At 34.7% G+C, this 18,355-nt stretch overlaps 1 protein-coding gene across 2 annotated transcripts in view; it reads right to left on the reverse strand.

The window, feature by feature from the left end:
* Window positions 1–2,927: 2,927 nt before the first annotated feature.
* Window positions 2,928–18,355, reverse strand: part of LOC131159648 (solanesyl-diphosphate synthase 1, mitochondrial) — an 83,859-nt gene continuing 68,431 nt past the window's right edge. The window contains exons 10-14 of one of the 2 annotated variants that reach the window (XM_058114705.1): window positions 15,394–15,526; window positions 14,326–14,415; window positions 5,488–5,586; window positions 4,009–4,208; window positions 2,928–3,388 (exon numbers count right to left, since the gene is read on the reverse strand). In XM_058114705.1, coding sequence (XP_057970688.1) covers window positions 4,029–4,208; window positions 5,488–5,586; window positions 14,326–14,415; window positions 15,394–15,526 — 502 coding nt within the window. In that variant the 3' untranslated portion in view covers window positions 2,928–3,388; window positions 4,009–4,028. Of the gene's footprint in view, window positions 3,389–3,744; window positions 4,209–5,487; window positions 5,587–14,325; window positions 14,416–15,393; window positions 15,527–18,355 lie in introns of those variants that run through there. The other variant, XM_058114704.1, reaches the window with a different exon arrangement.

Raw genomic sequence — 18,355 nt, forward strand, 5'->3', positions numbered from 1 at the left:
AAAATTGAGATTGTCACACATGTAAAGAGATGAAGATTAGGACATGAATTTATTCTAGATTCTTGGTAAAATGGGCAAGAAATTAATGGGTTAGAAAGGAGACATTCATGAAGATTGACCCTAACATGTGTTAGGAACCTAAGATGACAAGTTGCCTAGAGACAAGTGGGGTGGGGGGGGGGGGGGGGGGAGGTGGGGGGATGGTGCATGTTTGAAATCTTTATGTAATTTTCTATTTATATCAAGTGTCCTTATTTATGGGTAATATGTGTATTTCTATAATTTCTAAATTTTGGGGTTTATTTTGGTCAAATTAGCTTTTGAGGGGTGTTATTTGCAGTATTCATGGGTATATTTTCTGATGTGAATTATTATTATTATTTTTTTGGTGGGGTTATACGAGAAATGAGAGTGTCCTCTCAAAGCCTTGGGGTTGGTACAAGTAAGAGTCCTCAGTCACTTATCTAAGAAGTTTTGGTTTTTGTCTTTAAAAAAATTTCTTCACAAACCTTAGTACTTTCAAATTAAGTAGGATTGTGAATATTTGGAGGCTTAGGGTTTTGTGGATTTGACCCTACAATGGCTACAAACCCCCCCATCGCTACTAAAGGCACTTAGGTTGGTAGAAAGCTACTGTTATAGTTCAATTTCTAATTTGAAGCAGTGCCAAAAATAAGAGTCTATCAAATCTAATGTGATATAAGGTGCACCTTTAGCTTTAAAACGTATGTTTATTGAACTCAACATTTCTTGATTGTTTTCTTAATTCTCTGCAGAGTATCATCCTTAATTGCTCATTGATTCAAGGATAAAGTTGTTGTACCCATAAGATGCCCCATATGTTTGACTAAAATCCATCTTAGCAATCTTTTTTTTTTTTATTTTTTTTATTTTGTGGATTCAATTGTTATTTGAGTAAAAAAAAAAAAATGTTCTTCAGATACTATTTAAAAAAAGATTTATTTTTAAATTTTTCTTCTATTCCTACTCCTATTTGCATCGTATTCTAGGTTTTACCCTAATGCAAACAAAACATTTCATAAAAAATGTTTGAATCATAAGATAAATTGAGTGTTTATTTGATCCGAATAACCATTGAATTGAATTTACGCCTGAATTGGTTCAATTATTAGTGAACCAATTAGACATCAGCGTCTGGTGGCAGTCTTGAATTTTTAATAGAATCAAGCATGGGAATATATCTTGTTTAAATTCAAAGGTCTATTTCCCAATTGTATCCCTCATAAAAATGAAAAGTGACAAAAAACCTAATGCCCAAGTGATAAAAATTAAAATAATTAATTTTATTTATGTACTATAATAAATTATATTATTTTTATTTATAATTATTAACTTAATATATGACAAGAAACTATTATTTATGTTTAATAAAAAACTTTAACTTACATAATTATCCATTAATTTTATCAAATATTTATACTCTTAATTGTTGAGAAGATTAAAATTGAAAAACAACACATTAAGATATAAGGTATCAAACAATTAAAATGATTTAGATTTTAGATTCATTGACCGGTTCAAGTTCAATTCAGAACTGATTTTACAAAATTATATTTGAATCGAGGAGTGTTCAACACTTAACACTTAATTTCACCAAACACTCCCTAAGATGCCTGTAACAAAAGTCCCATAAAAAATGTTTGACCTACAAGTAGGATATTTCAAAAGAGATGCACAATATAAAAATCGTAAGTCTAAAGTCGCAAATAAAAGAAGATAAACAATGCAAAAACTTGGCTACTTTTTCAAAATAAATTAAAAATTGGTGCTTTCTAGCTCATTACTACTAAATCATAAACCCATAATCCTAAAACCCTCAACATAAGATAAACACTCATCAATACACACTACTACAAAATAAAAACCACCATGAAAAGGAACAAAGAATGGATTTGTTTTCACATATTCTAAATAGCATTGTCTTCTCATTTTCTCTATAATTTTTTGTTCTTTTCTTATTTGACACAATGGCTACATCATGTGGTTTTAAATTTAGACTACTCATAATATGAAACCTAATGATTTGCATCTATCAGGTCATCCTTTCATTGTGCCATTTGAAATTTATTTCAATATAGCTCTAACCACTCAATCCGATCTAAAGGTTTATCTTTCTGCCCATGACTATTTCATTGTACCCTTTGAAATTTATTTCAATATAGCTCTAATCACTCAATGGTTTATCTTTTGCTCATGACTATTTCATTGTACCCTTTGAAATTTATTTCAATATAGCTCTAGCCACTCAATCCGATCTAAAGGTTAATCTTTCCGCTTATGACTATTTCGTCAATGTTAAAGGAATTTTGATCATTTAGTAATTTAAATTTCTTTCCATTGATTGATCTTCTGTGATTTCATTGTTGTCTATAAAAAGTTATTTTAATTTATTTTTTCTTCTTTTTCAAGATCTCTATTTTCATTTAATTCAAGGGGATAAAGGAGCTACTAAAATGGGAAGCGAAACCATGGACGGGTGAGATGTGGACAATGCTAAGAAATGGAACCATGCGGCAATGAACTGATCTTGAATGAGAGTGATGCGCTGTCCAAACATACATCTCTCATTGTCCGCCTACCTCCAATTTTCTTTAGATGTAATTTGACACAATTGTTCTTTGTTTTTACACCAGCAGAAAAGAAGTTTTTTTTTCTTTTAAAGAAAATGGATGTGTCACAAAGTACCGTGCCGTGCCACGAAGAAAACACTAAGCAGGTCGGTCATAGTTTTGGTGGAAGGAGCGCAAACTTGAGTTTTTTCCCGTTTTATTTTTATTTTAAAATAAAAAGTGAGTGGAAGCAAATTCTTTTTTTTCTTTCTTTCCAGTAATTACATTATCCAGGTGCTGATAATTTTTCCTTTCACTTTCTTCCATTTTAAACACTGCACACAAAGCCATAAATAAACAAACAGGGAAGGTTGAAAGAATTCCCACGGTCCAAACAACAAAAAATATTTTTACACAGTATTCTGCCGCTGCAAATGGGAACAGTGAGTACCAGTTAGATTTAGAATTCTAAAAAGAAAGAGGAGCAGGAGGGGAAGCGAGAGATGAAGATGAATCAAATTTTGTGGTCGAGTCACTGCTTGGCGGAGGAGCAGCGGTCGTCATAGAGGCATTTGCGCTGTTGCTCAAGGCAGGAGGAGGCGGGGGAGAGAGAGCGTTCGTCGAGCCACTCGACGATGTCAGTGAAGATGATGCCGGTGTTGTCTAAGGGACTCACTGTAGGTGAGGGAGTGCCACATGCCGGGGTACACCTTGAAGTTCTTGTCCCAGCTGGTCACCGATTCGTACAGCTCCTCACTCGCCGATATGTCCATCACCTTGTCCTCCCCTCCTTGCAGCACCCAAAATTGCAGCGACACCTATACTTCCATTCCCCACCATCCATCCCATACATATTTAGTTATCAGTAGTTTCTTCATATAACGAAATATGAATGGTTTAGTGATCTGCTGTGGAGTGACTCTCCGGTGCTAGTTTTTTTTTTGCTTTGGTGGTGGCAGTCCTCATCGGAGGGAGGAGGAAAAAAACACGGGAGGAAAAAACTTCATGCAAATCTCGCTAGCCCAACCAGCGAGATTACATCAGAATCATTTTGAAATACATATCCGCAAATAGGGTATTATTTAATATATTATTTCAAAATAAAGATAAAATCGGAAAAAACTCGTGCAAACCTGCATGACATGCTAGTCTTTTTCATTCTCAAGAGAGCCAATGCAAATAAGAATTATTCACCATTATCTAAATTTTCATAACATGCAAAAGAGTCAACTGCAACACTACTCGGTACAGAAAAATTTGCTGCTGCTACTTAACTTATACTAGGACTTTTGAAATTCATTATTAAAAGGGGAAGAATTGAACGAATATTATAAAAAAATAAGGGACAGAGCTACTTCTCCGCCTTACAATGACAGGACATTGATGTGAAAAATAAATAAACTGAACAAAAACTTACGTACAACATAATTTTTATTACCGTCGTTGTAATTATTTGTTTCACTTGATTCTTGTAATGACAATCTGAGTGAGATCTAGAAGTGCACGCCTTGATTTTTGAACCAACTCATCGTTACTTTCAGGCAAAGAATCAATTGCCGCGGCAGCTAGGCCAGCATGCTTTGTAGCTAGTTCCTTTGTCTTCTGCAACCCACTGCTCTTCGCAAGGAACTCAAGAGCCTGTGTTTTCCCGATGTAAGCAGTGATTAAATTGAACAAGAAGGTGCTTGTATTTAATCCAATGATTGCATGCGCACAGTTCCCAAAGAAGCAGAAAGAGACCAAAACAAAATGGCCGAAAATGCAACAAAGAAATTAAAGGCTTAAAACAAGGGATTATAAGTCACAGTTGACACAAGGACACTCCATTTGCATTTGGGACACTTTGTCCAGGCTTGATGGCAGGTCCATGAGATCATATTTTTGGGTGTCCATGGTCCATGCATACAAAAATAATATCAGGTAAACAGTTTAGACATAATTGTTGTAAAAATTATTGGTGCGGCAATATGCCAACCGGTTTACTAAGGATAAAAAAAAAAAAGTATAGAAGTGGGAGCCAGAATATGTGGCGTTAAATGATAACAAAAAAATTACATGCACTTAGGTCAAATTCCACAAAACGACAGAATAAAATAATCAAGTGTACTATGCAACCTCTGAAGAACAAATTAAGGGTCTGTTTACCATCTGTTCAATAAAGAGACAAATTATAAAAATGCATTTATAAACTTCGCTAGTTTTTTGTTTCTATTTTTGATTTTCAACTAATTGCCAAAAAACTAAAAACCAGATTGTATGGCTTTCAGTTATTTTGAGTCTGTTAGAATATTTAAATATTTGAAATGACATTTTTTTTGGTATTAAATCATTTATTTTATACATATTTTAAATTAAATTTAAAATAAAATGATCATATGAATTCAAAATATAATTAAAATAAAAATGCCCATAAATTTTATAATAATAATAATAATAATAATAAGTCATTTACAAAATATTTTTACTATTTTCCAATTGTCATGTATAATAAGATTGTTTTTATACTGTGAAGTTTGAAATATAATAATAATTAAGTAAAATAATTTCAATAATTTTATTTTTTATTGGAGTATTTTAATTTGTATTATTTTGTATATTTATTTTTTAATTATATCATTTTTTAATTGTCATTTGATTCAAGAATATAAATGAGCTGATGTTTAATCAAGTTCAAATTTGTTTTAATTTTAAAAATATTAACCAAAGAGGTTGGTGATCTTTGGGTTTTAATTTTCATTTTTGGTTTTCAATTTTTCTTTCTAGTTTTCTGTTTTCATAATTTTTAATAGTGATACCAAATGTAGTAAAAAAATTCCCCCTTTATTCCTAAGAAGAAAACAAGGCATCATCAAGAGTTCAGCTTCATTCACGATTGTAAAACTATCATGAATCACGTAATTGAGGAATAAAGCCTTACAAGATCTACATCTCCAGAATTGTCAAAGCCTCGATCAACAACTGAACGTAATTGAGGAAACTCTTCTATTGCAAATAATATGGGAGCAGTCACAATTCCCTACAAAAAATTAAAAATTTTCAATGCAAATAAGAAATTTTCTTGCACGTACCATTCCAGAAACCTATATAATTCAAGCTATAAAGTTGGGAAGCAGCAGTCAAGTTGTCAGACATGGGAACCAACTAACCAAGCATAAACATTGAAAGCATATCTATACAAGAGATGAGTAAGGGAAAAGCAGCGACTATTGTCCACATGGCCAAGTCAGAGGATTAGATACCAACAAATTAAAACTTCCAAAGGTAAATTAAGAAATTTTATAACCATTTCAACAACAATATGGTTAAAACACTTCAGCACTCAGTTCACAGCCTAACCATTACAGGAAAGTGTACAAAACTGAGGGAATAAAACATTTGCAACTTGGTTCTAATGCATGGCACAATGAAGTTAAAGGAGAGTTATAAAGTTTAAGGATCTAATTCATTAAGAATCTAAGAACAAAAAGATGGACCAGACCCCAAAGGCAATTAAGTAAACAAAAACAGCATGAGAATTACATAGCCAGAACTTCAATTTTTTGATAAAATAAAATTTTAATTTAATTATTATCCTGAAGAAATCTATGGCATGTTTAGCCATGGCATCATTGGGTAACTCACAAGAAAAAAAGAAAAAAAAACACCACCCTGTTCTCGGTGCTCTGTTGCGTCCAAGACTAGCAAAGAATCTGCAAAACGTGCCACTCGTCTTCTTTGTACAATATTGTACTAAAATTTCTAGTACAATCTGCCCTTCCTTTTAGCCATGGAAAAATATAATAATAAAGAGTTCTTCCCTTCATTGGGATACTTCTAGTAACCTGAACTTTCCAACCATAAAGAAATTTATAGCACTAGTGATTTTGTCCATGCATTTCCCATTACAAGCTAAAACAATAATAGTTTGCAACTCACGCAAAACCACAAAAGTTGTCAAGCAGCGGAAAAAACACAGGCGTGGATTATCCTGGTTACAGACCCATGACCATGAACATGGAATAAAAAAGCCCAGAGGATGAACCAAATGCCCACATGTTGAACCTAGTCACATTTTTTCACTTCATATGTTTAAAAAGAGCATTCTATCATTTCCATGATGTCCACTGACTCCACCTATATTACAGAACATTTCTCCCTTCATCTTTTGGAACAGAAATTCAAAAATTCAATGCAAGATCCACAGTTGACAACTCCAAAAGTTTGAAAATTCCACTTTTTTGGATAAGAAAAGATGATATAATAAGAGCGGAAAAAAATACAATGAATAGAGGACATGAAATATTCAAAGGAGAACTTCAAAAAAAAAATTAAAAAAAATAAAACGAGACAGAGAAAGACTTAACAAAACCTAATTAAGAAATCCTCTTTTCAACCCCTATCCATCAGAATTAATAGGCACTGTAAATTAGCTAATGCCCACAGTCCTTTATTCCTTACTTTTACCGCCATCAAAACAGACTTCCTCGCCCACCAAGCCAGACAGCCACAAACCCATTTTGTCCAGCAGAGATGGGGACATAGGAGTATCACCCAATATATCATAAGTTTCTCATAGATACGCAAATTGACGGTGAACCTCATCTAAAAGTAATTCCCCTCACAAGCAAAATCACTATCCAACACACTCATCATCAGATGCATTGCACCATTTTTTTCTCCTTCATACAATTTTCCTTGGTAACCTTTACAGAATCAAGCTTCGACCTATTCATCATTTCCTCGGCAAAGAAAAAAAATGACATTACTATTTCAGTATTTCTTTACAAATAAAACAAACCTACCGGCCTGTCAAAACCATTATGCCTTTTAACATTAGGATTCCTCATCTCCAATCCCCTTCTCCCCAATGTTTGGCAATTATAAACCATGGACAGCACTGATTTTACCTCCATTGGATTTTGCTACCCCACCCCATAATTAGAACCCTTGCTATATCAAACACCAACCTGATAACCACAAAGGTTCACAAAGAACACAACTAGAGGCTCACAATCGTTGACTCACCAAACATGCTCACCAAAGGCCAACACACTTAACAAAAGGGGCAAGCTTGTCAAGAGCCAAATACAACACTCTCAAACAAGATCCCTTCCACAAAATGCGCTCCTCAAAAGGGGAATAAAATCCATCCTGAATCATTACACAAAAACCTTTTACAGGTCCAACTCAAATGAAAAATTAATAATTTGATACTTCCTTCTTAACTGAAAATACTACATCTTCCCCAATCAGATCCCAGAAAAACAAGAAATTCTACATAAAAATAAACCCTAACTTGATCACAAATTTAAGGCAACTTTTGAACAATCAATGTCTTGAATTAAATTTTGTTTACTTTCCAACATTGCATCTAGAAGGATGTCTAAATATCTACAGAAGGCAAAGATGTCATATTTACCTTTTAACACCCCTGCTTAACACAAGTTGAAGTATGTTCACCTCAAAAATACAACAAAAGATATTTTATGGGATCTTATAAGGCCCATATAACCGAGGAGACAATTCCAATGAAGAACGAACTGTCGCACATATTTGTCCATAGGGCTGTAGCCCAAGAAAAACCAAAATCTCCCACTGAGAATTCCCTTTTACTATGATGCTTATCAGCTTGTTATTTCAAACGAGCTTAAGCTGCAACAAGATTTTTTCTACGGAGCTCAAGCACTTGTCTTGATCATGTAACTCCTAGTCAACTTGATCAATTTTGGAGGATCTCGCTAATTATCTAACAAGGACAGGACAAGCTCAACCATAAGCAGCCTTGAATGGAGTCAACTTGACGGGAGAATGATAAGTGGTATTCTACCACAATTCCACTCATGGAAGCCATTGCACCCAATCTTTCGTTTTGTTGCTAGCCAAGCAACAAAGATAAGTCTCCGAGAACCTGTTAACAACTTCAGCCTGCCCATCTGATTGAGGATGATATGCAATGCTCAAATTCAATTGTGTTCCATGCAAATGGAAAAGCTCCTTCTAAGATTGCTAGTAAAGATTTTGTCACAATCATTGACAATAGACACAGGAATTCCATGCAACTTGACAATGTTATGAACAAAAATACAAGCAACACTCGTAGCAAAATAAGGGTGAGTTATAGCACAAAAATGAGCATTCCACAACAACAAAATAGTGTATTTACCATGAGAAGATGGTGGTCCCTCAATGAAATCAATGGATCAATGGAGATATAAGTCCAAGCTTCTTTTGGAATAGGACGAGGTTGTAGAAGGCCCGGCCTAGCCACTGTTCCACCCTTCTGTCATTAACAAACATCACATTCTACCACAAATTTTTTATATTTTACCCTTCATTCCCTTCTAGTAAAACTCTTGAGAAATGCATGCTCGTAGGTTCTAAGAAATCGAGAGTCACTTGCAATTGATGATACGTGTAATTTTAGGAGAACGATTTGCTTGTGGGCTGAATTAGTCACTAATAAACCCACCCCTTGTATAGTAAGTTTAAAGAGTCCCAAAAGTAAGGAGGGATTGAAGCTGGCTCTCCTAGTAGCCTTTGGATGATATCTCTAGTCTCTAGATTTTGCCACCATTCCTACTTTATTTGGTCGAGTGTAGTATGCAGGTACAGCAAATCAGCAATATCTACAAGTTCAACTTGCTCAAGAAGTCGTGAGACAACATTTGCCACCACATGCTCGGCCCCTTTCTCGTAATAATCTCATGGTCATATCCCAACAACTTAGTGTCCCTTTTCTGTTATTCCATGGAAGAGATTTGTTGCTTCCAAAAAATACTTCAGGCTCTTGTGATCAATTTGGTTTTGGAAACACCAGCCAATTAAATATGGTCACCATTTTGTTACTACATGCATAATGACTAGCATCTCTTTGTCAAACACAAACATGCCGATGTTTAATTAAGAAATAGCCTTACTGGTAAAAGCAATGGGGTGCTCACCTCGCATTAAAACTACGCCAATGCCAACTCCTGATGTATCTAACTCAATGATCAACACCTTGTTGAAATCTAGCAAGGCAAGAACTGGTGTTGTGGACATTACATGCTTAAGCTTAAGAAAGATTTGTTCAACTTCCTCACTTCATTTGAATGCATCCTTTTTTAGTAGAGCAGTCAGTGGAGTGCTAATTTGTCCATAATCCTTCGTAAACTTGCGGTAAAAGCTAGTCAACCTCAAAAATCCTAAAACACCTTGGGAAACAATATGCCCAAGGTGTTCCACATGGGATCAAGAAAAGCATCATTTAGATTTCTTGACAAACAAATGATGCTCATGAAGAGTGGTGAATAAGGTTTGCCGATGACAAAAATGATCTAAGAGATGAGCTATATATCAGGATATCATCAAACATTATGAGAACAAACTTTCGTAGGTAAGGTCAGAAAATGTCATTTATGAGACTATAGGTGGTGGAAGGCGCATTGGTTAACCCAAATGGTATATAACCAAGAACTCGTTATGGACGTTGCGAGTCCTAAACACAATCTTCTAAATGTCATCCTCAGGTACGCAAATTTGGTGATAGCCTGATCTCCAGTCGAGCTTGGTGAACTGTTGGGCACCTCCTAACTCATCTATCAACTCTTCCACAATAGGGATATGATATTTATCCTTCACAGTGCTCTTCTTTAGTGCTTAAGAACCATCCTTCTTCTTAGAAAGGAGAAGAATATGGGCTAACACTTTATTCAATTATACCAACACATTTTTTCACTATTTATTCTGTTTTTAGTTTTTGAAAAATAAGGATAGCGATAAGGATGGACATTAGTAGGGACAATACCTGGCAATAGAGGAGGAATGTGGTGATCATGCGTTCACTGAGATGGCAATATTTGGGGTTCCACAAACAATTTAGAAAATTCTGAAATACGAGGTTCTAGCCTTTCATCCCAGCCATATTGATGTTGTAACTCCTCTAGTGCTCAAGTTGTACTATGCAGTAGGCAGCCATGTCACTTCTTTTTAAGAAGAATCTCCATACGATGGCTTGAAACTATAATGACATTACCACAATGTTTGCCTTTAAGAATCACTTTCTGGCTGTTCATGGGGAACTTCATAACCAAGTTAGAAAAATTCCAAGTTGCATCACCTAAAGTCCATAACAATTCAATACCAAGACTACTTCATTGTATTCTAATGGCAGCAAAAGGAAATCAAGATACAACTCATGATTCTATGTAGTAAGTTTAACCTTCAGACATTTACTCTAATATGTCAAGTTCCTTCCATTTGCAACCTTCATAGCAAACTTTTGACATTGCTTCACAGAATATGCTAGTCATTTAGCAATTTTAATATCCATGAAACAATTCGTGCTACCCATATCAATTAAGATAGTGACAGGCTGGTGTTTTAGGAAGCCATTAAATTTCATGGTTTGAGAATTAGCATATCCAACTAAAGCATGAATTGAAGAAGTGATGGATTCATCATTATTATCAAATTCCATACCTTCCTAATCTGAATCTACAAAGTCATCCTCAACCTCTTCTGGCTCCTCCACTAGTTCAATCATCAAGAGTTGTCCCTTTTTGGAACAATACCCCTTATGCCACTTCTCATCACAATGCCACCACAAAACCTTTGTTCTTCACTCTTTAAGTTCCTTCTAAGTCAATCATTTGGTAGGAGGATTTTGAGGAGCAAGTGGTGTGATAGTGTTGTTGACATTCTACTTGCTTAATGACTTTGCAGGAACAACGTCATTCTTCTCCCAACTTCTCTTCTTCTAATTGTGCAAAGTAAATTGCATCAGTCATAGTCTATGGCCGCCTTTGAGCTCCCGCCAAATTGATGTCAAGTTGCTAGAAATTAGGAACTAGTAGGTCACACACACACAATAGGCAGCCTTGCTTCACCACTCAATGGAATCCACCAAAGGGAGACAAAAACAAGAGAACTCACTACTCTAAAAATACAAAAAATTCACCACTTTAGAGATGCAGAGTTTTAAAAATGAAGTTCACCACTCACGAAGGAGATGCAAAACTAAAGAGAAATAAGGCAAAGCCAAAGTCTCCAATTTTCAATCAAATAACACTCTAATGTACTATTACATGGCTCAGATGCTTTTATAGACTAGGAACAATCCTCCAAACTAAGGAAAATGATACTCCATGTTTTCTAGATAAAAATAATTGACTTTGATAAATATATAAAAATAAATATAAAAAAAGAATAGCAAAAGCACGCTTTTTGACATAGGGAATACAAATAAACACATAAAAAGCTTAAACTGACATATTGCACACTAAAATTCAAACTATAATAACTTCTAGTATAAAATTCCAATTATTGTCTTATCTAATCCACTGAAAAGAGCACTTCTTCAACTTTAATTCCAAGTATAACATGCACATTTTCAACCTCCAGAAGCCTTTCAAAAATGGGCTCAAAATTGGGCCAAACCCTGCCAGTCCACATCTCCTAGAACTAAATTTGTATGCATTGTTAAGCCATCTCCTAACAGCCCAAATTCATATGCACTCATTGAGCACACTCCTATATCATGAATGTTAGGTAGGAGACCTTCAATAAAAGGATCGACAAGTTAGCTTTCATTCCAATTTCAGTTCAGTACGATAGCCGCTCAAATCATGTCTGGTATTCCAAAGATATAGCTTGGCATATTTTGGCAAGCTCTCCATCAGTATTCTCATATCTAGTGGGCCCAAATCGGACAAGTAATCCTAAAACAAATTATCCCCGTGAAGTCATTCCATAACGAGCTTCAAACCAATCATACCATTGAGAATAGCATTGCCATCAAGACTGCTAGCAGCAATCTCAACTTTAGATGTTTCTATAGTGCGGTGAAACAAAAAGTATTTTTGTTGTCCTAGAACCCAAACTTGTAGGGTCATCACTGTCCCACCGAGGAAAATCCACCTTCATACGAACAACTGAGCAAGGTCTTAAAATTCGGTCTCAATTAAAATTTCGAAGCACCAAAAGTACGGAAATTTAGATGAAAATATTGATGTCGATGTCAATTTTGATTTCAATTAAAGAAAATGATGGAAATTAATATAAAATCATGGAATTCTTTTATCAAACATTAGACATGGTTAATGGACATAATAATGTAAGTTTTAATACTAATATATTATAAATTAATTACATCCATGTTGTGTATGAGGTGCAAAAGTTGTTGTATAATATGAGCATTAAACATATTCGTAATATAATGTGTACTAAACATATTTGATTAGTATAAATGAAATTCATAAATCAATTTAATATTATTTATTATAGTAATAAATATAATGTAGACATGAATGATTAAATAATAATTTAGACAAGAGTGGTGGCATAAAATGTTGTTGTAAGTTTAATTTTTCATATATTTTGAAAAGCCCTTGTAATAATCTTCTCTTTCAATAAAAGAATAAGATAAATTAAGCAAGAAATTTCACTTTGCGTCTAAATCTCAAATTTGAATTCTAGAGAAATTTCATTATATGATTAAAATTCCGATAGGTTTTGGTAAAATTTTGTGATTTTGATAAATTCTGGATGATTAGTTGACATTTCAAAGGAAATGATGCATGATGGAAATGGACTAATTTTCAATTTTAAGGGTGATGGAAAGAAAATTCAACAGAAATTTCAATAATTTTGTGGAAATTTAAGACCATGCAAACAAGGACCATGATCATGCTCTCCGTGGTAACTTCCTTCACCCAAGCATGGCTGCGCCCTACAATTAGCTGACATATAGGCATCATATTCTCCCTTGCTATGGGAAGAAGCACTAAGTAGTTTAGAGAGGGATGGTTGGATCTCTTCAAATTGAAGCTTAAACATATTGCTAAGTTAGCTAGCTTTCATTTGGGACTAAACTAAATTTTCTAAGGCCATTGCGTATCAGTAAAGATCATGAATTCCAAGATATTATTTTTTTCGGCGGCTTAACGGCATCCACAAGAACATGGCTTTGATACCAAATGATAAGATCCTAAGGTTTTATTGTAGGGAAATTGGGGAAATTGAAAAAATGGAAAATATAAAGAGAAAATAGGGTCGATCACTTTGAGGCGATCTGCCTCCAAATTAACCTAACACTCTAAATTACGTTATTGCTTGAATGTAAAGCCCCATAGGGTTACATATATATAGGGTAGGGAACCCCACTCCAAGTCCTTAATGAACTCAATCCTAATTGATTAGGGAATCCTAACACATTAAATAGAAATCCTATTTGATTTGAGAATCATAATGTTAAATAGATATCTCAATTGGTAATCCTAACACATAAATTTGAAACTCCAATTGATTGGGAACCATAACATTAAATAGAAATCCTAATTGATTAGGGAATCCTAACACAATGCTCAACAATTGTACCATCAACAAGACTAGCTCCAAAGATACTCCTAAAAAATGTAGTCACTCACTCTCACTCATACAGTGCAATGGACAATTGAAAAATCAGTTTATCTTAGAAAATGCAAAAAAATACAAATATAGATAGCATTAGATAAAAAGGGAAGAAAAAAAAGCCTGTGTTTCGAAGATTGGACTTGGATTTGTTTGGATTTGGATGAAACTCAATACAATTTTCTATTGTGCTTGTCCAAATCTGGACACATCCAAATCCAAGGCCCAAAACCAATCTTCCCGAGAATAACCTAAATCAGCAAACAAGCAATACATCAGATTTTTCTAAATTTACTTATGGCATGTATCCCAGTAAATTCTTTTAGGATTCAGATTTTACTAAGGGTTTTCAAACATTGATATGTCACACTAAGGAAAGATGGATTACATGTCGGATGTCAGATAGAGAACCCTTTCCAAGGGAAGCTGATGTGCCAGTGAAATCGAGAAGGTCATCTATTAGTTGGTACGCCAATCCCTGGAATCAAAAAAACAAAAAATAAATAAAAAACAAAAAAAATAAAAAAAATAATAAAAATAATAATAATAATATAAATGTAATCAGCCTAAAAGCATATGCCCTTGGCCTAAATTACTATATCATTGCAATAGCAAGCCGTTCACATTCCGTAAGAGCCACAGCATTAAAAATTCAAAGAGGGGAGGGGTGTGCTTTCACAAAATGATAGCAGCATGCCATTAAATTGTCATGTACCATATTTGTGACTGACAAAAATTGGCATGTGCAGAAAATCCAACGAAGACAATTGTGCAATGCCTATCTATTTTTCCATGAATATATAAGCTAAGATAATTAGAGAGCTTAAAATTCTCAAAACATACTGGATATTTTAAGGGGAAAGAAACTTCTGTCAAAATGGAAAAGAAACTTTCAGGAAAAAGCAAAATCAATAGTATCTGTCACGGAATCTTTGTACAGGTAATCAGCTCAGAGTTTAGACCAATCACTGTCAGGGGATTTAGGGCCACCCTGTCGTTTTGGTATAGATTGTAATCAGCACAATGGCAACCATTTTGTAGTTTATAAATTCGAAATGCTCTAAAGAGTAAACAAAACTTTCAATCTCTTCGTTCTTTATTCTGGGATGTTGGCCAAGCAACTGTGCAATCTGTTTTTTTATTTAGGCACCCTTTTGCAGATGCCTAAAACCCTAAATGAAAGGCATCTTCAGATATGGTTTAGAATGAGTCTGGAATTTGAAATTCACAAGAATTCAAACTTGTATGCTTCAGATTCATCTCCTTCAGGATATGGGAATGAAATCAATCCCACAATTACAACCATTTTTGCAGGGATATGGACATGAAATCATTTATGCTTTCTACGAATTCATCTAGTCAAGAACAGACCACAAAATACAACTAAATTTCACAATGACAGTTGCTGTTGACAATAGAAGGAAAATAAAAGATAAATTATAAGCGAATGACAAACCAGATTTTTGCCGTACTCATAAGCCAACATTGAAACTTCTGCTGTTTGTCCCGCAAGAAGAGCAATTGCCTTGCAGCTATTTGAAATCAATGATGCAGTTTTATAGTATGTCTTTTGCAAATAATATTCCATGCTGCAACCATTGCAAATAAAATCATTTGCAACTATTTACTACAGGCCTTTGAGGTGCAAATAGATCTGCTAAAAAAAATATTAAACCATCGATATGCTTTAAATAAAGATATCCATAACCAGTTATGGAAATGGCAGTACAGCAAACACCCCTTTGGCAGAATTGTCTACCCAACAGCATGTTTATGGTAGGTGCAAGCCATTAGCTATTATATATATATGTAATAAAAAATGCATACTGTGACTTCATATGACAACTATGAGCAAAATGCCTACTGTGACTTCATATGACAACTATGAGCATACTATGTTGTTGATGTGTATATTTGCTTGTACAATAAACAAGGCTCCAATTCCCAAAGTATGACTGGGGAACCATAAACATGTTATGGTGTTTATGATAAATTATATTTATGATTTCTTAATTTATTGCATCTATAACACAAACTCTTGTGAAAAGCTCAGCGCCAGACTTCTCTCACCAATAGCAAATAGAAAGCCAAGGCAGCATCTAATAGTAGTAGTATATGCTGTTGAAGGTTTATTAAAGTTTGTCAAAAATAATTTTAAACATTAGTATCTGCAATTTTGGGGTCAGAATAAGTGAATGGGCATTTTTCTTTCAAGTTTCCTGTGCGAAGAATGATTCCGGAAACACATGTCGGCACCCTGTTGCATAACACACACAATGGCTGTGGCCATGACCGTAACTGTTACAAAGACCACCACAGTTTCTCAAGCCATGTCGGTTACTGCACAAAATATTTTGAAATACCACAGAAGAGAGGTTTGGTTGCAAACCCTGGTTCTGATGTGCCACAAACATTTATTGCTGCAGAATAATCTTTGAAAGCAATTAATACAGCTTCCTATAATCAACTATATGAAGACATCGGCTTCAGTTTCAAAGAGCTCTGGTCATACTAGTCATACTACTACTGAAATGGGGAATTAGGTAAGTTGAATTAAAATGAAAAGCTTGCTGGAAATAACGCAAAAGATTAATAAGTATAAGAACTATAGTTTTGCAGTAACAGTCTCAAGGGTTGAGACTGGGTTAATGAGAAGTCTAATAGAAAATTACCCAAGCCCTTAAAGGATGGGTTAATATACACATTTTCCAACCCAAAATAGCAGTATAGGACGTACAAATAGAGACATTTTTACCCAACTAAAATCATTATCCTCACCAAGCCTAATTTTGTGTATGGGACAACTGTGCCACTTGCATTTCAAAAAAGTACTAGGAAATGTTCCATAATCTCATCCATCCCCTATAATTGTATATCAATTTATTTGGGCAAAAAGCTACAATTAACCCTTATGATGAAATGAAAAACCAAAATCAAGAATTACATCCTAGCCAATAGCTCGGCAAATGAGAGGCACTTATTCCCAAACAGTTAATCTTCTGATTTGCTTCTCTAAATATTTGAAACACAATCAACCCTGACGAACAACAAAGATCCCTATCTCACTTATCCAATACTTCTAGTTATAACATGAGCCCCTGCTCTACCCCCCCAACCACGTTTATTGAGGAGCCACCCTCAACCAAAAACTTGCTCAACTACAACTAATCACTTGGTATTAAGCATAATAAAAAGCTTGGATATATGCTTCCACAACATCTCCCCTCCCACCAAACCTAGAGAAAAGATCAATATCACCCATTGAGTCTTTTGGTAATACATCATATGCAGAATTTATCTACATGCCACAGGTTAATCCATCAAAATTCAAATTCATATTCCAAGGTTAAAAACAGAGGGGACAAGGAGAGGAAGGCCAGGGCAGAAGACGGATCTAAGAAAAATTTACAGAGAAAGAAACACAAATCTATAGAGAAATCTTGTTTGCTAACAATCAAGAGTGGCCTAGGATGGCAGTGTCGGTTTGACTGCACTTTTTAGTTTTCCCTTCTTTGCTTTCATCTCTTTGAGGATTTCTCGCACTCTTTTTTGTATTTTCCATATTCTTGAACAAAATCTCTTCTCTTCTGTCAGAAAAAAAAAAAAAAACCCAAGAGTGGGCTATGGACATAATTTCATACCCAAAAACATGCACACAAATGCATATGAGTGAGAGAGAGAGAGAGAGAGAGAGAGAGGGAGAAGGAAAGAGAGAGAAGTTTCTGTTAGATGACCACTTTACCTAAAAGCTTAAGCTATTAGGTTGTGGGCCAACAATGTATATCAAGCTTGAACACCCCCCCTCACGTGCAACCCAACAGCACATGGAGAGATAAACAATAGACGATAGAATAGTAACATAACAATAATATGACGGTGACAAGAAATCATTACAAACAAAATTAGAGATTGGATGTTGGGCACTCTTTAGATTTTTGGTAAAATGAAAGACTTAACACAACGATAGGTCCCTCCCTCTATTTATAATACATATCAAATATATTTTAGTGACCATGATACCCTTACTAACTCTCACTTAATAACATTACACAAACACACTAATGATACTAGAACCCTAAAATAACCATTAGCACTCCCCTGATGCAATCAGCAGCCTTTATTTTATTTTCTGCTTATATCAAGTGTTGCTATTTATGGATGCTAGGGTTATTTTTGTAATTTCAGAAATTTGGGGTTCATTTTGGTCTAATTAGCTTTGGGGGTCTCTTTTGTAATATTCATGGAATGACTATGTGAAGGGATTTGTATTTGGTAATACTGTACAACATAAGTGGCTTTTAGAGGGGGATTATGTGCAAAATAGGAGTTGGCTTCACTTGGAATCATCAACCCTAGTATATATAGGAGTCATCAGCCATTTTTCCAGGAGATATTTTGGCATTTTATCTTTGAGACGA

Source organism: Malania oleifera, chromosome 7 (assembly GCF_029873635.1).
Source record: "Malania oleifera isolate guangnan ecotype guangnan chromosome 7, ASM2987363v1, whole genome shotgun sequence".
NCBI lineage: Eukaryota > Viridiplantae > Streptophyta > Magnoliopsida > Santalales > Ximeniaceae > Malania > Malania oleifera.